General features: G+C 26.4%; 1 protein-coding gene across 1 annotated transcript; it reads left to right on the forward strand.

The window, feature by feature from the left end:
• The first annotated feature begins 1,745 nt into the window (after positions 1-1,745).
• LOC136969909 (uncharacterized) lies at positions 1,746-25,776 on the forward strand. Its single transcript, XM_067264219.1, has 7 exons — positions 1,746-2,026; positions 20,318-20,385; positions 21,607-21,720; positions 21,968-22,102; positions 22,795-22,908; positions 24,019-24,052; positions 25,468-25,776. The coding sequence occupies exons 1-7, from the start codon at positions 2,011-2,013 to the stop codon at positions 25,587-25,589; spliced, it is 603 nt and encodes a 200-aa protein (XP_067120320.1). The 5' UTR covers positions 1,746-2,010; the 3' UTR covers positions 25,590-25,776.
• Positions 25,777-27,171: the final 1,395 nt, after the last annotated feature.

Raw genomic sequence — 27,171 nt, forward strand, 5'->3', positions numbered from 1 at the left:
AAAAAATCCTTGTCAGGTGCTAACCCACGAACCAATTACTAGTGTTCTGTGGTTTTATCAACTCGGCCACTGTTGGATCAAAAAGGAGGAGGAGGAATGGCAGCACACTTCTCTGAAGTGTCTAATTAATTACTAGTAACTACTTGAGGTAATTGCATGCGTTGTTCTCTTCACATTTGCTTTAAAATTTGCCTGTTATTGGTTGCAGGGTTTGAACGGTAACGGATTAACCAGAATGACATTTCTGAATGTCCATTTATTCCGGATAATGGAGAGCCTAGTGTAAGTAAAAAATTCCGTTTATTTTATTTATTGCGATGTTATGATTTATTGATTTTATTTGTGTATTTATATGCCTTTTATCCCACTTTTCTCAGGCGTTGCTCCTTTTGTAACATATATATACATATAATGCGCATTATATGTGTAAATGAAGATTTTGTTTAATGAATTTATTGCAATTAATTTATTAATATATTCATTATGTTTAATGAATACATTAATAAATATTTCATATTTCATTATTTTATTTTATTTTTTAAATAGATTTTAGTGTATAAAAGACAAATGTTCTAAAATAAAATTAAAAACTTAAACTTTTAAATAAATTAATAATAAAGATAAACATCAAATAATTATTATTTAGCAATTCTTTTTTAATGTTTAATTTTTATGAATAAGGTTTAAAAAATACAGTCGAACCTCCAATAACGTCCACCTCCCAACAGCGGACATTTTTTTTTGCTTGTGTCTGCGGCCGTTTTTCAGAGGTTTGAAGAATTACCGGAATAAATAAATTTATAAATTTTGTTTTAAACATAAATTACTCAAAATATTTTTGTTTTAAATAATAATTTTTTTCTTTTATATTTTTATAAAAAGGAAAAATAAATAAGTAAAGGAAAAATATTTTTTTTCTTATATATATATTTTTCTATTTACATATATAAATGGCATTATTTATAATTGCTTTGGAAAAAGAAAAATTAGGTTATTGTTTCTATCATAAATAAAATTTTGAATAATGTTTTGTTGTGTTTATCAATGATAATAAATAAGTTTTTAAAGAATAAATCGTGAATTTAATATTTTATTTTATAAAGAAAATATTTTAAATGTCAAGAATAAATTTGATATTTTAATCTCAAATAAAATAAAAAAAGCTAATTTAAGATATTATTTTTAATTAAATAAATATAACTTTTTAATTGTAAATCATTAAAAGAGTCTATTTTAATTTATTTAAATAGAAAACTGTACATAAATAATTTTTTGGAGTTTTTAAAGAATTTTTTTTAAAAACTATAACCGTAATTCATTAATTAAATTCGAAAATGTATTAAAATAAATTAAAACTTTTAAATATATTAATATATATTTTTAAGTTTTAATTATTAATTTCGGATAATAACAACAGATGGCGTGAGAAGCGAAAATTAATAAAACACTTTTATTCAATTTTCGTTAAATAATAAAATTCTAAAAATAAAACGAAATTAATTTATGGATTAATTAATTGATTATTAAAAGAATTATTTTATTTTTTTAATATAAAAAATAATAGAATAAATTATTTCCTTAATTAAGACGATTTAAACATTTCATTACTTTTGTATTTTTTTTTATTTTTTAATTTTATTTCTTTCGTTCGCGTGTTATAATTCTTTACTTAATTAACGTTGCCAGGTAGAAATAATTTTCAGAGGAAAAATGGGGGTTTTTTTAGTAGTATTTCGGAGCGCCCCGAGCGACGTCGATACGAGAGATAAATTTATAGGAGTAAATATATGAGAGCGGAGATGCTTTTGACAGTGTGGCGGCTGTGACGATGTTCTCTAATGTCAGTTGACAGAAGGACTTTGGGACAACAGGTAGACAGTAACCTTGGTAACAGCTTGTAGATTCCCATCTTCCGTTCCCTTGGAAACGAAGCAGTATGGCTGGCCAGAGGAAGCCGATGTTATGTGAGCTAAAAGCAGAGAACGTTCCATACCGGTTTTGGATTTCAATATGAGAATAAATAAAGGTAAGTTTAAGTTTACTAGCAGCTGGATATAAAAATTGTTTAATAATTCATTATGCTGGTAAATTAACATGAAAACCACGCCGAACTTGCATATAGCGGCGGTTGTAGGCGTTCGTTTCGATAATCTCGGATTATCATAATCTTTTCTTTCGCGCTTTATCGAGTTATAAATTTCGTTTTGGAGAGCGTAAAACCCGGTTATAAATTGTAAAATAAATCATAATATCGTATTATTCCTAAGAGAGGTTCATTAAGCATGCACCTTAGAAACTATGCATGAATTTCATTGGTGAGTGGGTGTGCTGGCATGAGAAAAAAGTTTTGTGCGTTTTTTTATGTACTAAACTGCTCGTTATACTGCTTTTATCGTCGATTTTGATTGAAAAATTATTATTAAACGTTTCCTGAATGAGATAATATCGAGGTAATGAGCCACTTTCGGAAAGAGGAAAAAAAATCTTAAGGGTCGTATACAGTTAGATAAGCGTGCTACTTAAATAAATGCATGTAAACTACCACCTCCATTTTTTAATACAGGGGTTTTTTTACCTGTAAAAATAACAAATAAAACTTATCGATTTCAAAATCCCGATCGCGTGAAGCCGCTTATTCTTGTTTAAAAAAAAAAGAAAACTAACTGGCAAACAGCCAATAGATTATTAGGCGCCATATTGATTCTATCAATAACCTAGTCGGAGTAATTCTGCGCGTAATTTTTGATATTTCTTCATCAACGTAAGAGAATATGCCGGATGTCATCGTCCTTTAGCATTCTGGTGACATTCTGCAACTTATTGATCGCTTGTCGGTCGAACTAAAACATGAAACATTTACAATCATCCCACGCGTTGTTAGTGTCTGTAAGTGGATAAAAACGTTTACATGTTTCTCTTTTTTTAACCGTAAGAATTATTCGTAATTAATTGTAAATATACTATACAGTAAGTATATGTGATAGACCTATTGATGTAAGACTAGCGATCTATAATGGATCTATAACTAGTGCCTATACCTATTCAATTTTTCAAACTTGTTCTTTTATTATATGTAGTGCTTCGTGTAAAATTTTAATAATGTTCTATAGAAAATTATTTTTGGATGACTATTATTTTTTATTTTAAGTAGAGCTTTTGTTAGATGATTATAATTCTCTGTATATTTTATGAAGAGGAGCTTGACCTGGTTTTCTTTTGCTATTGAATTTTGCTTCTTTTTATCGCAATTCCTTTCCGAAAAACTGGTATCGATTCGGAATAAAAATATATATTTTTTGTTCATTTTTAATAATATATTTTTGAATATTTAATTTTCGATTATTCTTTTTTTGGTGTTAGAAATCATTAGGAGTAAATGTTTTTCTCTTCATTTTTGTTTTGCGTGTTAATAAAACTTATATTTTTATATTAAATTGTTTTAATTAATAAACGTTAACTTGGCACTTTTTAAAATTTTTTTCTTCGTTATTAAAATTAATTAATTCAAAATCATTTTAATTACGTAAAGTAATTAATATTAATTTAGAATTGTATCACTTTTCAAATTAAATTGATAACGGAGAGGGGGTATTTGCTATATTATGTTCATTTTGGTTGTCTCTCCTTGTGCAAACAAAACTTCATTCGACGACTATCGATCCGAAAACACGTCTTGACAAGGACAATTATTGTTTGAAAACACTGAAATGCCCGTTTCCTGTTAACCATATTCAAGTGAAAGTATTATAAATGTATTTTTTTATTACGAAAAACGTCATTCGGTATTGTTTTCGACGTGTATTCAAGGACGAATTGGTGTTTAAATTTATGGATACACTAAAGAAAAGCTTAAGGAAGTTGCTTTTAATAATAATTTAATTATAATTTAAATGAGCTTGTAAATGTTTCCAGTTGATAGTAACATCTGCATGCAATTACATCTGCATAAGTGCCGATGGAATTTGTAAGCTGTAGATAATTCAGTGATAGAATTAAACCTTCAAGAGATAGTTTCCAATGGCGAGTTTTTTGAATAAGAAAATGAAATTCGTAATTCACTAAACGAAAGTGATAAAATTGGCACAGAAAATACCAGATTCGAGATGATACTGAAGATGTTTTTCTAACACGGAATAGCCGAATGTTCAAATAAACATCTTCAGCATCAAAGTGAACTTGAGGATATTTGTTCGGCTCTTATGTGATGAAAGAATTTTTGTAGGTGAAATTTTGTAGTTTCTTCAATATCGAAACTAAGTTGCCAAAGGCAATCTGAAAATATTTCTTCAGATTGAATATACGAATTGACATAGTTACTTGAAGTTATTTATTCGCTATTTAATGCTAGAATTTCTCACAGGTGCTGTTTTCAGACACCATTGACATTCACCTTCGTCACTAATTAAACTACATTACTAATTAAATACCGAGTATCTGTCACCCTAGTAAATATATGAAACATAAAATTGATAGTAATTGTGTTTACTGGTTTCTGTAATGGAAGAATGTTTGTTGTGTTTCTTCGATATTAAATCTTCGGTATAGATTCCAGTGAAAATGTTTCTTAGATTAGATATAAAATGAACTACTTCAACACTTTTTCACTAAATATCCTTATATACTGTAAAAAACAACATTCGATTAAGTATCGAATGTCTTATTAAAGATACTTCCTCAGCAATCGAACAAATTATGAAACATCATAATGCTCCATTATACATTAAACGAAGATATCTTTGGTATCATAATGTAATCCAGATGATATCTTCATTTCAAACGTATGATAAGGCATTGCCGAAGAAATATCTTCATTACTAAAGAGATATTTTTATCTTCAGGATCATGACCTAGAAGATATATTCCTTTGAAATGCTTTATGAAACATTATAAATGTCTGCTTAATTGCCGAAGAACATCTTTAATCTTCAGGATCGTGACCCACAAGATATCTTTATCTGAAACGCTTGATGGAACATTATAAGTATCTGCTTAATTGCAGAAGAAGCATCTTTAATCTTCAGGATCAATGCTGAAGAAGAACTTTATCTTCGGGATTATAGCGCGATTCAGTAGATATCTTTGAAATGTCGCAATACCGCAACTATAATTTTTTAAAAAAATGTGTAGTTTTTTTATATCAAAACAAATTCCTCACGTTTAATGTCAAAAACGGCGCTATACGAACCCACGGGAGATTTATTTAAGTAGGAATACATTAGGTACCAGATGTAAATGTATACGCAGAGAAAGTGATAGGAATTTATGACTGTCCAGACATTTTGATAGCCGCTGCTAGAGAGCATTTATCACGAAACATTATTTATGCAACATAAATCGTCATGGATAAGTCCGTATCGCTGATACTAATAAGATTACGATGTTTAAATGAGAACATTTATAAGTCGTATATTTTTCTTAATTTTTTAAAAAAAATTTTAAGAGTAAATTTATGTTAAAATAAAATTAATTAGACATAAAAATAACGATGATAATCTTGTTACATTTTTTTTTAAGAAAAAAACTTAGAACTTCACGTACAGTACGTCGTGCCTATATGCATTATTTATTAGCTCGCTGGTAATGCTCAGAAATAAATTATCCTCTTAAAAAATAAAAAATAATGGAGAGTGAAACAGCGATATTGTTACATTTATTTATTTATTTTCGGCGATAATATTTATAACCATTCGTATATTGAAAACAAAATACAATACAGCGACTCCATTAGGCGATTACTAAAAATAGAATTTTTAGAACATTTTTAACGTTTGAAAATTTTATATTGAAAGAGTAAATATTATTCTTTAAAAAATTTATAATGTATTTGGCGAATAAGAAATCGTTACGTAGTAATATTTTCAGTTTTTTTTTTTTTTTTTTTGTCCTTTACCGTTAGATGTTTCGTCGTCTACTTCACTCAGACGCCCCCTGAGTTATTTTTATCGTTTAGAAAATGACGTCACCGTACACTTAGGCGCCATTCCGAAATTTACACGCTCTGTTAGAACCGAAAACTCTTTTCAAACTGTCAAGAGAATCGCAATAAAATTAAATAGATACCTTCGAGACACTATTCTTTATTTTTACTTTTTTAAGTAGATAAGTGGCGCTTTATTTCTTTTATATTTTAATTTTTGCTCTTTTTTTATTTATGAGAAAAATTTGATCGCCATAAATATTCATTTATGTAATGCACAGATAGGTACTTAACCATGTACAAAAAGTTATTTTTTAATATATTTTATTTATTAATACGTGTATAAAAAGGATTTTATGATATGTTCATTCATTTCTTTCATTTAATTTCGAAAGTTACGGCGTATTCAATAGCTTAACGCGCTACATTTTTTGAATTTTGAATGATTAAAAAAATATATATATATATCAAGCTTTATAAAGTATAAATTATCTTGTAAAAAAGATTATTTCATATTTAAAAATTAAATTTTACGTATTTTTAATTAATTAAAGGAGCAATTCGATAATTAATTACAAGGATAGAAGCGCGTATTTTCTATAGATCATACGCGCTTATATTCTTGTAATTAGTAATAAGCGCTTATAGTAAATCCTTTGTAAATTATATTAAAATATATATTTTAATAATTGGGTTTAGTTTTCGTTTGTATAATTAGAACTAATTCTACTTTGTCTACGAGATATTCTGTTATGTTATTACTCATTCGGGAATTGATTCTACGTTATAAATAACCGCATCGGACTCATTTGCAATTTATAATGACAGAGATACTGTTGAAATTAATCTCCATCTTATTCAACGCAAAAAATCGATAGAGAAATCAATAAATCTTTAATAATTTACCGCGAAAACACCCTCTCAATCAAGATTTATGTATTACAAAGTGAAACGATCAAAACTTCATGCTTAAAATATTATATTTAACCCTCACAAAAATTAATTTAATGCAAAAAAATATATATTAATATAAGCAATATTATTTTTTATTATAAAGAAATAATAATAATAATAAATTAAAATTGAAATTTTTCAATGTTAATTTATTATTATGAAATTATTTATTAAAATATATATAAATCCACCAACAGGTTGCTTAACTTTCCCCGGCAAAAAAAGTTAAAATTATGTGTGGCGCCATCTATTAAGAGATTTGAGTTTTAAACTTTTTATAACCTTAAACCTTAATTTTTAGGGTAGAGATGAGTTTTATAAAACGTTGTAAATGCTAATAACGAGTACCATCTTCATTAATTCTGACTCCACTCGAGATATATATGGTATATGATCCCTTCTATTTCCCCATCCCCTCGACCTTTAACTATCAAAATTTTACAGCATAAACCCCTCTCATACACAAATCTTCCTGCAAAATTTTAAAGATTTTCGACAAAAGGCATAGGAGTTATTATGCTTCAAAGTGACTCCCCCCACACACGCACTAACATCTATACGTACAGAAGAAACTCCCAAATTTTTTGCCATTTTTCGACGTTTAAAAGTCTAAAATGTAAGTCCAAAAATATAAAAATCTTTGTGGGGGTCATTTTTTGACAGATCGCCATACTTTTCCTGTGTTTTATATAGGCCTATATATATATATATATATATATATATATATATATAACAGAGAAAAAAGTAAAAATGTAGGCCTATTCAAGCTTATAAAATTGCTTTTGAAATTATAATTAAGAATGCTTTTAATTACTTATAAACATAGTTAAATATTATCTTTTTATATATATAATAATATATATAAAAAGTTTCTATATATATAAATATTACTATTCTATATATATATATTTAACTAATTTAAATTATATCTTTTATAAATTTTAATTTGAAATTGTTTTAAATTATTTATAAAGTTTATAAACTGAATTTATAATTAAGTAAAATGTGGTTGTGCATATCATATAATCTATACAAAATGTAGATGAATATATGTTATAAATATTAATTAAATATATTTAAGTAAATGGATAATAAATTATAATATATTTAATCTTATTATTGACATTTAAATATTCATTTAATTTTTAAAATGTTTAATATTAAATTATATAATATTCTCTATTATAAATTATAGAGATGTTCTACTGTATGTACTATAACGTGTATTAAATTCATATCTATTAAATAAATGCCATGTATCTTAATTAATTATAATTAGGACCTCTCATAAGAGAAGCCAGTAGGGCCATTTGGTGAGATCTCTCATCTATAGGCCTCAAAAAATAATTCTTACAAATGATTAATTTCATTATATATTAAGAAAAATGCCTTTATTTTTTGAATAATTTATTAACCCTCTATATATTTATTATTTTCATTAATATTAATATAATAGGGCCTTTTCCCTCTGAAAGGCCATAACTGCAATTAAAACCATCAATTGTTCGCATCAACAACATTAAGCAATTTACATCTTTAACTATGATTAGGCCCTTTCAGGGAGGGGGAAAGGCCCTAACTATAATTTAAAAAATGTATATCGCTCAACGTAGAATATATTTAAAAATTATATTTATTTTTAACATGTAACCTCAAAGAATAAATCGCCTTACAAAAATATTGGGAGGGAAAAAATAATAATAATAATAATCAAAAATTTATCGATTCATCTCTATTACATCCATTTTATCTCACGTATTTTTGTATAGAAAGTCTTGAAAATAAGAATCTTCACATTTTTCTTCTCTTTACTTGTTTCTTGATCGATAGTTCTATTACCAACAAACCTTAAAATGTGTTTCCCAGCTATTTTTTTCCCTCCTCTTTCAAGATACACCCATTTGATAATTAACTGATAAATTTCCTCTCCTCGCAATTCACGTGTAATATGTTTACACGCTAAGAATTAATCTTTAAACTAGGAAAGTAATTTCTCTTTTATGCCTTTTTTAAAATTCTTTTACTACTACTACTACTACTACTATTATTATTATTATTATTATTATTTAAAGAATTCAACTCCTACTGTTCGTAAGGAAACGTTCCATTTGGATATGTCTTCAAAGATTAGACATACAGTACGCGCGATGTTATCAGTTTTCACGAAATTTTTTTCAATCGTAAATAGTTAAGAAAAGATTCTTCTTTACCGTGCACGCAGGAAATATATATATATATATGACAATTTGATATTGAAGAATAGGAAGAAGAAGATGGAAAAATGTAAGATTGAATGATGATAAATCGAATATGGTCGCGCAATTTTGATACGTTATTCGAATATTTTTAAAAATAATTTTATATCAAGTTCGTTCATACACGAATTGTGCTTGTTTTCAAATTGCGGACACGAGATTCCCCTACTGTCGTCCGTCCGTCCGTCCGTCCGTCCGTCCGCCCGCCCGCCGCGTTATTCATTAATTTTGAGAACGGAGTTTTAGCTAGATGAAAATCGAGACTAGATATGGAAAGCTTAGGGAACGAAGGCCCCGATTAACTATATACGAACTTCCGGTTGGACCGGAAGTCACGTGATTTCAGTTCCGAAATTTCTTGAGTTAGATAGACGAAAAGCGAGACGAAATACGATTTTTTAGCTGAGTTTTGGGCCACCCTATATAGACAATATATTTACCAGTAGATCTTTAATTATATTCTCTAAAATAACTGATAGAATGTCACAAATTTTAAAATAATTTTATATATTTTCTATTTCCTATACTTTAAAAATATTAATATTTAAATTTTTAAAATTTGAAATAACGGTCAGAGCAACGTACATTATTATTATTATTATTTTTTTTAAATTTTATTTGAGCAGGCCATTATTTAGATGTAATGGAAGGTAATAGTTACTGTATTGTTAGTAGGTATTTTTGCTCGAAGAAAGCCGTTACGACGTGGAGAATAACGACTTTTTGTAGTTATTTTTTGAAAATATTCCTTCTTTTTTTTTGCTTTATTGCATCAAAGTTTTTTAAAAAAATTTCAATATTCTATGCGTATTTTTCCGTGTATTTTATACAGTCAAACCTCTTAACAACGACCATTGACGGGAACATGAAAAAAAAGGCCGTCGTTGGGAGCCGTTACAGGAGGTTATTTTGTACGCACTTCAAAAAGAGACGCCGGTAAAAAAAATGTTCGCCGTTTAGAGGTAGCCGTTGTCACAGGTTTGACTACATAAAACGTATTATTTTTTTAAAATTAAACATTGCATTTTTTCCACTAAAGATTTACTTATATTATCAACAATTATACATATAATTTGTAAAATTACAATTAAATTATATAAAAAAATAATTTAAAATATTTTAAAAATTAGTACATTACATAGAGTGGCTCAAAAGTCAGTTAACCATTTAAAGACTAAATTGCAAACTTATTCAAATTTATATTAATTTAAAAATCACGTGACTTCCGGTCCAGACCGGAAATTTGTACGTCGTTAATCGGGGTCTCCTCCCCAAGCTTTCCATTTACGTTTTCGACTTTCATCTGTTCTTCGTTCTCGAGATTAACGAAGGACAGACAGACGGACGAGTGTGGGAATGTGTAGGTCTGTAATTTGAAAATTGTCTGCTAGTTATAGTTTTAAGTATTTTAACTTCAAATTTCTCGAAAAAAATCACGGGAAGAAACGTAAAGTTGACATTTATAGAACGTTGTACTCTATCGAATTATATATTTACAATAATTTTAAATATATAATATTGAATTTTTAACCTTGAAATATATATATATATATATATATATTAAATATTTGATATTTTTGTTATAGTGTGTATTGTTTATTTTCCTATACAATTCAATACAATCCCAAGAGATTTATTTAGTTTTTTTTTCAGTTTTGAATCGATTCTTCTTCGTTTCTTTGATATTTTGACAACTAAATTGAAATAAGTATCTTAATATCAATTTATCAACTTAGTTTCCTTTTTTAATTTCGAAACGATATTTATTTCTAAGGAAAAAGGTAAAAATAAAAAGAAGTTTGTAAGCTTCTTTCTTATTAAATTCCACTAGAATCGTTGCAGTAATAACATACCGATTCACACGGTTTAGCAAGTAATTGACAGTTGCAGAGGTTAAACAACATTGAATCGAAAGTATTTAACAAATCTTTAAAAAAAAGCTTAAAATAAAAGTCAAAAAATAAAAAATTTGTGCTTTCTTTTCCCGTATAAAATATTTTAAAAAATTCAAAAAGTTGCGTAACTTTGCCGGCAAAAAAAGAAAGTTAAAATTGCGTGTGACGCCATCTGTTATGAGATTTTAATTTTAAAACTTTTTATATTATTAATTATTATATAATGGCCAAAACTTTAATTTTAAGGTTAAAGACGAGTTTTATAAAAAATTGTAAACCTGTAACGAGTGAAGTTGAGATACGGCACACGATCCCTTCTATCTTCTGATCCACTAAAGCTTTAACCACGAAAATTTTACAGCATAAAGCCTTCTAATACATAAATCTCCCTGCAAAATTTCAGAAATTTTTGGCAAAAGAAACAGCATTTATTAAGCTTCAAAGTGGGTGAACAAAATCGTGCCCATTTACACTATCGTACATACAGAAAAAAAAAATACCTTTTTTTGCATTTCTCTACGTTTCAACGTTCCCTGAGTCCAAAAATGTAAAAATCGTGGGGGAGGGGGTCATTTTTTGACCGATCGCCATTCCATTGTTTGTTGAAAAATGAAGGTAAAAGTAACTGTTACCTTCTTTTTTCAACAAAATTTAATGGAAAAATCTAATTTTTCGCAGTAATATTAAGAAATGAATGTACTTCCAGTTGGATAAATATTCCTGAAACTAATATTTCACCCTTTTTTTTTAATGGAAAAAACATGAAATATTAGCTTTATACTTTACTACACGCAATATAATGCAACGTGTTTGCTGATAAGGAAAAGTTGATGGCGTTTATAATATTTAATAAATGTTAACATCTGTATTGCAATATTGTAAATTTGATAAGTAATAAGCGGGTGAATAAGCCTTAAACTGCTAGCTTTTAAAGATAAATCTATCAGAATTCTGCATAAATATCCAATTTCAGATTGGAGAATATGTAGAATCTATGAAACTCCTTATATATATGTAAATTTTTGATGTGTATGACTCAATTAACTTCAGTATAAAATGATCTTTCTGGACTATATAAAAACATCCAGCAACGAATCGCTTAACTTTTCCACAAAAAAAAAGTTAAAATTGTGTATGGCGCCATCTGTTAGGATATTTTATTAAAAAGTTTTTATATTATTAATTGTTATAAAATGAGTTTTATGTATTAAAATAATTGTAAATGCTAAATGGTAATAACGAAATCTTTATTAAGTCCGACCCCATTCGAGATGTGACACGACCCCGTCTATTTCCCCACTCAGTTGATCTTTAACCACCAAAATTTAATGTCATCAATGCCCCTAATATCCAAACTTCCCTGCCAAATTTCAGAAATTTTCGACAAAAGGCACAGCAGTTATTAAGCTTCAAAGTGAGCTCTCTCTTCACACACACATGCATACAGAAGTCCCCAAATTTTTTGGAATTTCTCGATATTTCAAGGCCCCTAAGTCCAGAAATGTAAAAATTTTGGGGGTCGCTTTTTAACCGATCCCCACACTTTTCCTCTGTTATATATAACAGAGGGAAAGTGTAATTTTAATATAATAACTTCACGACGATGCTAATAATGATAATGATAAAGAAGAAAAATCTTTCATCATCACTATTAGCATCATAAAATATTGTATGGAGAGGTTAAATCTTGTTCTTTCTTAAAATTTAGATGTGATTTAAGCATTATCATTATTATTAATCAAAAGAGAAGTTAATTATTTAAGAAAAGAACGTAAAGAGATTTATATATTAAGCTATTAAATTATGAGTCAGAAATTTTATCTCTGCGTTATCTTTTAATTATTTAAATTATAAATGAAATTAATAATGTAAAGCAAACTTTTTGGATTGTTATTAAGAACAATTCTTTTTATTTTTAGTTTTTAGTTAATTTGTTTATGCAAGTTGAAGTAGATCAGTGATTATGGAGAAAGTAGTTAAATTAGCATGTAGATATTTTGTAAAATAATTTATGTAAATATGGGAATAAATAAAGAATTTTAAGAATATATTTTTAGCAAAATATAAGATTTTGCATATTTCATAAATGAAGAAGGAACTTCTTACGAAATAAAACATGCAAATATATTAGAATTTTACAAATATTTTTGAAGGTAAAGAATATATAAAATACTACAAAATTACAAGCCGTAAAATTTTTGGTACAGTCGAATCTCTAATGCCGGCCACCTCCCCAAAACGGTCATTTTTTAAATGAAAAATGAGTACCAAATAACCTCTGAACAACGGCCACCCCCGAACATTTTGTTTCCATGACTGTCCGTTGTTCAGAGGTTTGACTATTATAAAAATATTTTACAAAAGATGTGTTTTAAATAATAAAAACTGGAAGAATAAATGTATTTTAATCAATTAAATAATTTCATTGATTAAAGTATTAATGTGAATATAAACAAAACTAAAAAGTTTATTAAAATTTTATAAGAATGTACTGTATATAAGGTGAAAATATCAAAAAATTGCAAGAATTTCCAAGTAAATAGAATAGCAAAAGTACTTAAGAGAATATATCAAAGGGAAACAGAATATCTCATTGTTTTTATTCAACAGAATAAAAACAATGAGATATTCTAATAATACAGTGACATTTTATAATACTGAAAAGATAATCTCAAACAAGAAAAATAAAAGAAACAAATGACACATTTCAATAGTGTAATACTTTTAAGAGATTAGTTTGTAGCGTGACTCCATGGATGGATTCTCTTGACTTTTTTTTTTTTTTATTTATTATTTTAAGTCTCAAAGAGCAATAGTTCAATCAACAAAATCAATTATTCTTCCTGAAAAATAATGTAAATATATTGTTTTACACTTTACCACTTCTTAATTTGAATATTAGGGCCTATACTAACTTTTAAAATTGTAATTTGTAATCAATAAACGACCGACATTCATCGATCTCCGATATTCCATAATGGAGTCTGCTTTGAAGAATTTTACATTAATGCATAAAGAGATTTTTTTTCTTTTTAAATATAATATTTATAGGAAGGGAAAATAATAGAAAATATCGGGAAGTGTATTTATTTTTATTTTATTTTAAAGAAATTATATTAGTTAAGTTTTTAGAATAGATTGCATAATAGATTCTCACATAAATACAATTATCTTTTAAGTCTGTTGAAGAGGAATTTGCAGTTCTTTTCCATTAAACTGATAAATTTCTACTTACGAATTGGTTCTAATCCCGCATATAATGCATCATAGATGAAGTGAATTGAAATAAAAGATTTTTAGAATGATAAATTGATTTTTCTGTTAGGATTCATTATTTTTTCTTGCATGAAACAACTTACCTATCCTTCGACTTAATAACGATAAAAGTATTGTGCCGTAATGGCTGGTTACTCAATATTTTGGGTTTTTTTCATTCGGTATTCCATTAAGTAATAGTTTAAAGAAATTCTGTATTTGACCTATTATATATATTTTTTCCCTACAATTCACTAGATGCACAGTAGAATACAACAGTAGAACTAACATTAGAGCATACAACAGTAGAACTTAAAACAGTTGATTAAGTACAGTATATGTATAAAATTGCATAGAAGAATAAGGAAAGACTTACCTCAATTTACTGTTAAATTATGCAGTTACTTATTGTTCTGTATATCATAACTGTACAATTATTTATTCTTGTTATAACATATATACCTTTCTACTTGTAAGTATATTCCTGCTCTGTATATATTAAGAGTTATTTTATTATTGTACCATCTAAACTTACATACATATTGATGTGGCGAAGCTAAAATTGTTAATAAAATCATTAAAAAAACGTAGAATTTCTTAAAATAACTTGTGTACATGGAGAAAATCAATTTATAATTAAATAATATAAACTATGTAAATTAAGAAAGTAATTGCAATAATTCTCTATCTTCTTGAGTAAATCTCGAGTTTATCATTATCATCTTAAATGAGTAAATTTCAATATATCAAAGGTATACTTGGCTTTATAAGTGAGATGTAAGAATTTAGACACGAGAAGGAAATCATACAGAAGCTAATGTATACCGGTATGAAGTAGTTGTTTATAGAAGAGATAAAGTTATAACAATTTAAAATGGCGACATGATTCATAAATGTATTAAGCCATTAATTATAATTTTATGTAGATATTTGTATTTAAATGAATTATATGCTTACAAGAAATTTAAATATGTGTTAAAAGTACTAATTGAAAATAAGCAATAACGTTCTTACAACAGTAGAGTAACTAGAACCAATATTAGGGGTATGAATTAGAAGTGCAAACCTGCATCCATTCCTGCACCACTGTAGACGTAATCTCTAAGGCTGCACTTATTTATTTTGTAAGGCAGTGGTGCTTTATTCGGTGGGGAAAAGGGCAATTGCCTGGGAATCTACCTACAGGGGCCCCAAATCAATCTTTTATAAGAAAATATTTTCCTCCAAAAAGTTTCCCCGAAGAACAATGTCTGAAGTCAACACTATACATGGGGCTCCCCAATTCAAATTTGCCTGGGTGCCCATGAAGTTATAACGCGCCACTGTTGCAAGGGGCCTCAAGGCTCCCGCAAGTGGCCTAGTGATCGAACACTGGGTAGTTAGTTGGTCGTGGGTTCGCGTCTCGCCAACAGACAGGTCACGTGGAGTTTTCCGGGTTTTCTTCATGTGTAATAACCTAAATAGGAGTCAGTTTTCCATCGAAACACCTCCCGGGATTTTTAAACCAATTTTAATGGAATATTTTGAAATTGTTGCATAAAAGTTGGCTAAAATACTCTTTTTTATTTATATAATTTTTATATAAAAATTGGCTTTTATTATTTTATTTGCTGTTATAGTCGAACCTCCGATAACGGCCACCTCTAAACGGCGGCCATTTTTTCAAGAAGATTGAACAGAAATACATACAAAATAACCTCCAACCATCCATTTTTTAAAAGAACCTGTCAGTGACGTTATAGAGAGGTTTGGCTTTATCTTTTATTAATTTTTTTCCTAATTATTTTAAATTTTTCAATAGGAAAAAAAAATATAAATAGGAATTAAATAATTTCCTAATTATTTAATTCTTATTTTCCTATTAAATTAAATAGAAATTAAGTATCTGGTTAATTATTTAATTCCATCCCTATTCTATTTCCCGTCCTAATTATTTATTTTAAAAGCAAATTATGTTTCTTAATTAATTGAAGGTAATAAGTTAATAATATATATATATATATATATACATTAAAATAAATTTTAAATAGTTAAAATGCCGTAAATTATCGTATTTTTTACAGTAAAAAATGCCAAAAAGTCCAATATTTATTCAATTTTATATAATAACTTCATTTGTTTTTCTTTGCTTATGCGTGGATCCAAATTAAGGTTTAACTTGTTTCATATTTTATTCATGATTTTTAAATAAGTTTTATTTTCAAACCAGAATAATAAGCTTTTAATATAAAAAAATCATCTGAAATTTCATTCACAGTCTTTTTTTTTTACTATTATTATCGCTCTGCTCATCGATTTTAAAAATAAATATGTATAATTCCACCGATAGACACTCAAGTGATGTCAAACATGTCATTTTTTTATTTTTTAATGTTAATGTCTATATTTTTATATAAAATTTGGCTTCTTTTTTGTTATAGGAATTAAATAATTTTTCTTCTATTTCCTGTAACCTACGGCCACCTTTAAATGGCTTTATTTCGGGAACATTGAACAAGAAATGTCTCCAAACCTCCATTTTTTATGTACTTGTCAGTGGCATTACGTTAAAAATTTATTTCAAATTCGAATATTTGTATAAAATTAAGTATATTTGCACATATTTACAGTGTTTCTCAGTCAGAATGAGCATAGGAGAATTCGAATTAGGGAGCCCCAAGTACATTGTTGACTTCAGACATTTTTTGGGGGGGAATTTTTGGGGGAGTATTTTCTTATAAAAGATTGGTTCGGGTCCTACTGTTAGTGAGTGGTCCCAGGCAATTGCCCTTTTCGTCCATAGAATAGCGCGCCACTGTTGTGAGGTCCCTCGTTGAAAGTTGTACTTTACTTACAAGTCGGATATTTTGTAAAAATACAAAATTGTTTGCATTTTTATAGAAATTTTTAAGTATTTTTCTAATTTTTTACATAATTTTTTTTATTATAAAATATTTTTATATTTCAAAGATAATTATTTCTGCAAAAAGTCATATTTAAATTCTTTGCAAAAAAATTAGAAAGTGCCTGAAAGCATATAGAAATTTGTAAAAATGTAGAAAAAAACATTTATATAAAAATATAATTTTTTTTACAGAAATTTAAAAATATTTCTGCTTTTTCTTTTTTAAATTGAATTTATAAATCTTTGAATGATATTGCTGCAGTAAATCTGTAAGATTTATAACATTCCCGGAAGATTTTGTTTTTCTTTTTTTAAATATGAAAATTTTACAGGACAAGACGGGAGGAAAAATCTTCAAAAATACATTCAGATATACTTTAGCATACAATTCGTACAATTAAATTAATTATAAGAGGAAACTATGAAGAGAAAAATTACCTTGAAAACGATACATCTGTAAAAATAATTAAAAGATTCTGAAGTACTCGCTATTTTAAAATCCTCTTGAACGTTAATAAATGGTCCATTGTAGAATAATAAAAATAAATAATTAAATTTAAATTCGCAATTGAGATTTTTAGCGAATTTATAACGTGATAAATTCAATTAAAAGGCGGATAACGTGATTAATATATTGTATTTGGTACACGTGAAAGCAACGAAATCATTGACCGGATACATCAATGGTACTATTTGTTATATAAAATAGTAAAATAAATATTTATTTTTATATTGGAAAAAATGGAGAAATGCAATTCCTTACGGCTATAATTCGTGTTTTTTTTTTCTTATAAAATCGCATTTTGGGGATTTAAATCTTCGTATTATTTAATTAACAAAAGTGTCGAAGGAGAGTTTGCACCTTTCTATTTTTAATCAATCATGTTTCTTTCTTAAAATGGAGCTGTGATTTATTTAAGTTGTAGGAAATGTGAATTACTCTCCGTTGTAGATAGATACAATGATAAGCAATGCTTTATTTTTCTTTTCCCATCCATTCAAAGAATTCTAGATAGTAGAATTAGTTGATATTTGGTTCCCTTCTCTCTTCTTCCTGTAGATGACATTTCTTACAGATGAGTAGAAGACAAATCAATTCTTCGAACATCTCAATGATAAAGGAATTTCCTCTTATATTTATTACATCAAACATGTATTTTTGAAGCTATTAAAAAAAAAAAAAAATTCTTCGCGTATTTATTATTATTCAAACAACAAAATCTTTCTTTACGCCTTTGGTAATTATATTACCAAGATATATAATTATAGAGTTGGTAAATTGAGCTAACTCTTACGCCGTAATGAGTTACTAATGAATTGTTCCTATGCAATATTCAGCTTCGTTAATTATCGCGGCTCCTCTTGAATACAAATTTTGCTGAAGTTAAATACATGATTCCTTTTCCATTAATGTTTTATTTTCATTTTCTTCATTCCAGATGTTGCCAATTGTTTTCGGGGTTATGCCACAATCTCGTAAAGGACAATTGGTTTATGGCTTTCGGGTTTCCTTTTTCTTTTCTAACTTTCTCATCATCTCAATAGCCATGAACTAATCTGAGATTGAAACTCATTCGTGCACTATAATAATTGAAATCGCTGCTTTAAATTGCCGAATTATCGCTTTATTTTTACCATTCGACTCATCTCTATCCGGTTTAATCTGTTCGCATTTGATGTAATGGCCTGAATCAACCATATTATCGTAACTTGGACCGCTTCTACTGCTGCTTGTGGATATCCGCAATTATAACAGGAAGCCATTTAGTAAATCGCCCATTGTTGAAATGGGCATCTAAGACCATTTTAGTGTTTTGCAACTTTTCTCCGTTTCGAGATAGGACCGTTTATTTTATTTGTTATCTTCATGGCATGGATCAGTTCGTATTAGCATCGATTGGAGTATAGAAATCGTAATAAATAGATTAAAAATAAAGACATTTTCAAAGTGAATTTATATATTGCATTTGTTCTATAGGCTAAGCTTATTCGAATGCCTTATTATCATTATTATTACTTTTCCCGAATTAAAATGAACGAAATAAAACGTTTCCAATTAGAAATGCCACTTTCAAAATCAATATTTAATTATAAAGTTTAATTAAATTTATAGAATTATAATTAAAAAAAAATTAATAAATATTTTTTGTTTCGACTTTTCTCCGTTTTGGTGCTACTGTAGCCAATAACGTTGATTTTTAATGTTAAAAAAATTTGTTATTAGTATCGATTGGAGTATTAAAATAATAATAATTTTTAAAATAAAATAAAATAAAACCTATTTTTGAAGCGAATTTATTAAATTTTGAATAATTTTAAATGCACGAAACGTTAAAATTATTATAATTTATAACATTAAAGATATGAGATTCTTATTTTTTTAATTACTGTCATTAATTCAAAATCATTATATTTAATTATAAATTCCAATTTGATAATTTATTATTACGTTTTTAAGGGAAAAAAACTTAAATAAATGTAAATCCGTGATTTATTCCATTCATTAAATAAAAATTGGTAAATTTTTTTGTTGTTACATTCCCTAACTGTTGATTTTGTTGTTCGTCTAACATATTCATTCTGGTTGCTATAGTAACCAACGTGTTCCATTAATATAAAAGGGGTGAGCGTGTAGTTGGACGCGCGTGACGTCATACTCGTCTCGTTAATAGCATATTATGCATAAAAGATGTTATGATTAACCAACATTTTCCGTAATTTTTCTAAATGCTTTTAATACGTCATCATCCTCCAAACGTATATAAATCACAATTTAATGTCTAATTCTTAATTAAAATTTACAGTTTCATTATAATCGCGTCGAAGTTCATTCATCGCACACAATTAGATCTCCTTCGTTACCATTAGGAACTAAATAAAATTATCCTGTGGAATAGATTAACAAAGAGAGAAATTTCCTGATTGGTTATGGATATGTTAGATATATTTAGAGGGTCAAAAGGTCACGTTAAACATTAATTAATACTGTAGAAAAATCATTTTTAAGTTGATAGTTATTTACTCCTGTTATTGATCCACGAAGAAGTGCGATAAAAATAAAAATTATTTCGTAAATTATATTATAATTAATAATCGAAAACCTTAAATTATTCATTTAAATTTTATATATTTTTATTGTTTTTTTTTTTTTTTGGAGGAGCGGCGACTGTTACCGACAACTGTCCTTTAACTGAAATCATGGAAAATGGCTCCTGGGCGGATTATGTAAGTAATTCAAGCATTAAAATCATAATAAATTTTCATATTTTTCCACTTATATGATACATTTTTAGATTCCTAAATCGATTTTAGATCATTTTAAGAATGATTTTAACATGTATACAACGTAATTATTAACGAGTTTTAAAAATAATTTAAATGAAAAAAACGCCCCAAGTAATTAGTTATCATTTTCAGACGAAATTCTTGTGTAAATCTTTTAATTTTAATTTTGTAAGAGTTTATAAATAAATAAATAAATTTTATTTAGGAAGCTAATTTTATAGCTTTAACCTTTAAATTTCAGAAGATTAGAAGTGTAAATTAACTCTCGAATGTTATCGTTTATCGATCTTGTGGCTCCTACCCGAAAAATTCGTTGGTTAAAGTTACAGATCGATAATACTCTGAATTTCTTCATATAAACAGAGTTAAGCAACGGAAATAAAAATAACGTAATGAGACTCAAAAATAATGTAACCGAGTCTCTACAAATATACATTGCATCTTGGAAATGTAACTCATTCCAGATCTTAACTGGATACATAGAGATACACGCCATTTACATGTATTTCTTTCATCCTTAAGATATACAAGGATCTATGGCTTGATACCTTTTTACTCACTACTATTTTTAGCTTCAGAAATGTGATATATTTTTATTTAACTTATTTCTCTTAAAATATATTTTCATTTTAGTTCATAAATTTCAGTTTCTGTGTCTCTAACTTTTAATCCTGATATACAGTAAGTGATTTAAATAAAGAACCTTTGTATACATCTGGCCTTATTAAAAGGTATGAAAGATATCGAACATTTTAAATGTGTGGATTATATAAATTCCAATATTTGAACATTCAGAAAAAAATATATTTTGTTACAGTTTTCTTATTGTTAAGATTCTTATTGATTGTGGTAAAGAAGAAAGAATATTTGCAGACATCATCAAAAAATATTTTTATTACTAACTTAAATATTGAGCTTCTCTTATCAGTTGGATAACTCAAATCTTATCTTATATAAATTTTGAATTTAAATCTGATTAATTAAATATTATTATTTTAGTTCTGACTCTTGATATATTTTAAGTTCTATCAGCAATCTATATTCTGGACTTTTAAAATTCTAATGCAGAATCGATGTGCCTTTACTATAGTATAGAGATGTGATAGATTATTTTTTAAAGTTATTTTTAAAAAATAAGTTTCTGTGTGTATTTTTTTCTAGAATGAAGAAGAGGTGAGAGATGTAGCATTAACCATCGTCGATGATGTTATTAATAAAGCAAAAATTGTCGTTAAGGATCGACATGGAGAATCATCTGCATCTTGTTCGTTTCCGGTAAGTAATTGGCACCATTAATAAAAAAAATAAATAAAAATAAAATGATAATCTCTTCATTTCTACTGGTATTAAAGAAATCTGTACGTATAAACGAGCTTTAAATAAAAAGATAAAATTACATTTGTTCTACTTTCCTGAAAGTCACGATGCCCGTAAATTATACTGTAATTTATAAATTTAATTAATAATTAAGTATTATACCGTAATTAACACGGAAAAATAAACATGTATTTGAATTTTAAAGGCAGTTCCCACCATTCAAATAGATGTAGTTGCCTCCAGAACACCTAGTCCTACAGATAGTTTGACTGATGAAACAACTGGAGATACCTGCTTAGAAAATAGTCAGGTGAAATCCGAAGATGAATTACAATTAGAGGTATATTCTTATGTGTTAAATTTTTATAATTAAAATTAAATCGCGTAAAGAAATTCACAAGAGAAAAATCGATAGATTAAATTGTTCAAAGCGGTTTGTATGTTTGTAAATCCTTTGCGTTTGAATAACATTTAATAAACGCTTTCAAGAAAGTTGGCAACAGTCTAAACTGGGTCATCTTCAAGCTATGACATTGTTTTAGTTGATTATTAAAAAGGATTATCTTTCGTATCTTTCCGAGAGAATTTTACTAAATGGAGCATGCTAGATAAGTTTGAGTGTTGTTCCATACTCTAGAATATTTCTATTGGATTAGATGAATTTATCGAGAAAAACATAAAATTTTTCTCTTAAGATATAAAACATTTCTGATATCTAGAAATGCTACAAAATCTCTAAAAATAATTTTTTTTCCTTTACTTTCCATATCATTTTTATTACTCTACAATCTAAAATACATTTTTTTTCACTCTATAAAAATCCAGAATTAAAATCTGTAGTCAATTCAATACTTTATAAATTTTTAAATCATAAATTCTATTTTTACAATTAATTCATAAAGCTGGTATTTATAGAATGCGTTTCTTTATATACTGTATATTAAAATATACAATTTCATGCATGATTTTCTCGCTGTATAATTTTTATATAATTATAATTTAAGTTTGCTTATTTATTTATTTATTTTCTAGTCTCCGGTTGAACCAATCGAAACTACGGAGTCTAAAGATAGTGAACAACTCAGGGAATTTGTATTCTCTTATTTACAAGACATTTTCTGTAAAGCTTTACCGATAGCGGAAGAGGTATATTTTTAAAAGTATATTTTCAATAAATTTCGAATAATTACGTTTGTAAATAATTTAAATTAACGTAAAATTTATCACAAGCCTTTAGAATTATTTTAGAAAATGATAAAGAACGTAAATGCCATAAGAACATAGGCGGACCTTTGCGCTGCGTGTAAGTTACAGTTATTGAAATATTTAAACGAATGATTAGTTCTGATTGGCTATACTTGGTTTATTTAAATTTTATCAACTAAGCGTCGTTAAAAAAGATATCGTCGTCATTTTTACGCGATATTTTAATTTTTTAAATTAATTTTTGTCATTTTTGCCAACTTCTAAGTGTATCGTATTTATTTAAAGTTCTCTACAAAATTTAAAAGTGTTTTATTTATAAAATGTAAATCGGATAAGAATTTAAATTTTATTAGTTAAAAAAAAAATCTAATAGAATTATATGTAAAGTGATTTAAGTAAGAATTAAATTACAAAATGTTTATTTGGCACCCAATATATATCGACTGAATTAAAATGAAGAATTTAAAACTAAATTGAATATAAATTACAGTTTTTTGATGTATCTCAACGTGTTTTTTATTCAAAGTTTAAAATAATATATACAATATTTATAAATATCATACGAATGATATTTTTTGAAAATTAATTATGTAAATAATAATATATATCATCAGACTGAAAAAAATATAAACAAATTCAGATTCATTTAAATACTTAAAATGCGAAATTTTAAAAAATATGAAAATATAGTTTTAACCCTGTTATTTTTCAGTGAATAAATGGAAAAATCTGATAAAATATTTTTTTATTTTATCAGATTCTTCCATTTATTCTTTAAATTTTTAATTTTATAAACAACATTTCTTAAGACTTATCTTTATATTTATTCCTTTTTTAAATCATTTCTAAGTTAAAAGAAAATAAAATTATAGAAAAATAATTCTTTAATATTTTGTGTTATACAAGGGATAAGATTCCTCATTAATGTTAAAATTTCTTTACATAAAGGAGAACACTTTGCATTGAGAATACTTAAATTTTCGAATATAAAATTTTATCTTTATATAATTTATAATTTTTTAAACTTATTATTATATTTATTCTTTGCAGAGAGCAGCAACAAAGCTCGAAACTATGAAAATAGGTAAGAATTTATACTGAATTAAATATAAATTATTTACAGATGATAACTTTAAGTGAATTTTTATAATTTGTATCGCTTTTTTAAACACATTTATATACAAAAATTTGATAATGTCTTTCATTAAAGTTGTTGCTGCTGCTGCTGTAATCCATATCATGTATCATTAGTTGCTTGCTTTGTATGTAAATGATCATGCTACGTTTCGTGTAATTTTGATTTGTTCTAAGTCTCCACTACTTAAAGTACACAAGATTTAATCGTCAGTCACGCCATTGTCTAGTTATAACTGATCCAAAAATATGTTAGACGTCATTTAATATAAATTATCGATCTCGTTAATGATTCTAAATGTATACGGAGAAGAATGTAAATGAAACAATGGCCTTTGGTAATAATAAGTAAAAATCTTGCTGAATGGGATGAGAAGATACATAAAAGCTAATTTACAATATAAAACTGTAGAAATCTACTTTAAAAAATTATCTTTGTGGTTGTTTATATGAGAGTGGATGGATACATGCCCTGAATTTTATATGAATCATCGTACTTAAGTTTAGTGGTTTTATTATTGTTGCTGATGTTATTTATTCTAAATCTTTACGTTTAATAACTCTTCTATCTTTAATGATGTCACTTATAGATTTAAAAAAAATTAAGATGGTTTATTGGAGTATTAAACAGCTATCAAAAAGAAGGTAAACTGGTGTAGAGAATAGCAATAAGTTAATTCGTATCCAATTGATATTTCCATTTAAGGAATATTTCGGATGGTTTTCTCTCTGTTCCAAAATGGATAAAATTAAAGTCGGCATTGAGATGCTGATTAATCGTGAAAGATTAATTAACGCCTACATACTTAGAAAAGTACATTTACTAATTAGATTTCTATTCAAACATAGAATAAATGATATTCAAGCACCTTTTAAGACTTCTAAATACAGGAACAATAACTTTATAGTTAGTATTAAGTATGATTATTAATAATTTTAAGAATAAAAGACTAAAATTTCAGATTATGTAAAGTTATTAAATTACATAATATATCTTTATTTTTTAAATTTAAATAAATTGAAAATTTTATCCATTATTCATCTTTGCTTGTCCCACTTTTAATGATTAATTGAGTCATGTTATCTTTAACATTTTGGCATCTGCACAGAATGCAAATGTATATTATACAGGGTGAGTCAAAAGTTCCATATAAAATATAATAAATCTGAAGGAATGTATTTATGGGGGTGTGCATGGGGTATGGTGTGCAAAACATATAACATCAAACATCTTAACATACTGTACATTCAGTTAAATACCCTTTCTGTGAGTTATAAGTGAACTCTATGTATGGAGACTTCTGAATCACCCTATAGATTAGAAATTCCTGTGTCTAATTATCAAAATATTTTTATTTTTTTTAGAGGAAGGAGAATCTTCCTCAAGAAAGAAAATTCCAAGTCCATGGTATATAAGATTAAGAGAGAGTTTATTACGTTTCCTCCGCCTTGCTTGTATATGTGGTGGTAGGAGAAATAACTCTTGAAAATCAATCTTGGAGCAAGAAATGTCAGTAATAATAATTATAAACAATAAAAATGATTACAGAATAATAATAATATTGATGATATTATTATTAATAATAATAATCAAACAGTATTGAAGAAAATTTATTTTTTAAGATTTTTTAGTAAGAATTTTAATAAATAAAATTGAGTCTTTTATTTAATAAAAATAAAAATAATAATAATAATTCTGATAAAAAAAATTTTTATAATAATTCAAAATAATACTTTTTATTTTATTTATAAAAATTTTTTAAATAAATAATATGAAATGTTTAAGTTAAACATTGGTAAAATGTGTATAAAGAATATCAAATTTAATCTTTTTTAATATAATTTTTTAAAATAGTCTTCCTAAAAAATTATTTTATTTAAATCTTCAATTTTATTAAAATAATTAGAAAAAAATAAAGAAATTGTTCAAATTTTAATAATAAAAAACAAGAGTCATCCAATAAAACTTATATATATATAAGTAAATGTCTGTCCATAACAAATTGTGTCACCAAAAGAAAAAAAAATGTTGTCCTCTATAAAAAAATAAATACAAATTAAAATAAATAAATAAATCATCTGATTGCTCATATTTTTTTAATAAATGGTAATTTATGTTTAAAAAAATACAAAAAAGAAAGATTAAAATGCAGCAATGTTTAGCTTTCATGTAGTTCAGCTTCACCTCATTACTTCATTAATGTTTTTTTGGTATTTATTAATTAATTAATTTATTGTTATTATTATTATTATTATTATTATTATATTTAGAATTTTAAAAAAATTATGGAATTAAACATAAAATCTAAAAACAAAATTAATCCAGTGAGATTAAAAAAATATATATATGTATATCAAATTTTTAAATTGCTGTTGTATTGTAAATTTATTTATTAAAATGGAGAATTCACTGTTCTCCATTTTCAATATATCAAAAATATTTGGTAAAACAAATTGAGGCATATCACAATGATGTTTAAACAATTAATTGTTATTGTTTCAATTTTTGAATCTATGTAGTTTGAATATTTACATGGGTGTAGTTGTTGAGAACATTAATTAATTAATTAATTAATTATTATTATTTTTAAAATTTTTTCGTGTTGTAGACTAAGAAAAATAGTTGTAATGAGATGTTATATCATTGAATTATTTTTTAAAAAGAATTGTTTGTATTTTTAAATTTATTCTGTAACTCCTGTTCTTTTAAATGTTTATGTGAATGTTAATTAATACATGTGTCTTAAAGACATTTAATTATTATTATTATCATTTGAAAATGTTGTAAGAGAAAAGGTTATTTAAATTCGTGAAGCACAGACATACATACACACAACAGATACCTTTGTATAAAATGTTGTGATAAATGTTTTTGTGTTGTTATAAGTTGTTTACTTTGAGCAAAAAAAACCAAAAAAAAATAATATATAAAAAAAATCAGTATCTTTGCACAATAAATTTATCTTTTCGTCACAAATTTTTGTCCAGTTCGAATTTTTATAATCTAAAATAAATAAATAAATAAATAAATAAATATATATATATATATATATATAAAAAATCTTGCCA

The sequence above is a fragment of the Centruroides vittatus genome, unplaced genomic scaffold (genome assembly GCF_030686945.1).
Source record: "Centruroides vittatus isolate TY-2023 unplaced genomic scaffold, ASM3068694v2 contig_1824, whole genome shotgun sequence".
NCBI classification, from domain to species: Eukaryota; Metazoa; Arthropoda; class Arachnida; order Scorpiones; family Buthidae; genus Centruroides; species Centruroides vittatus.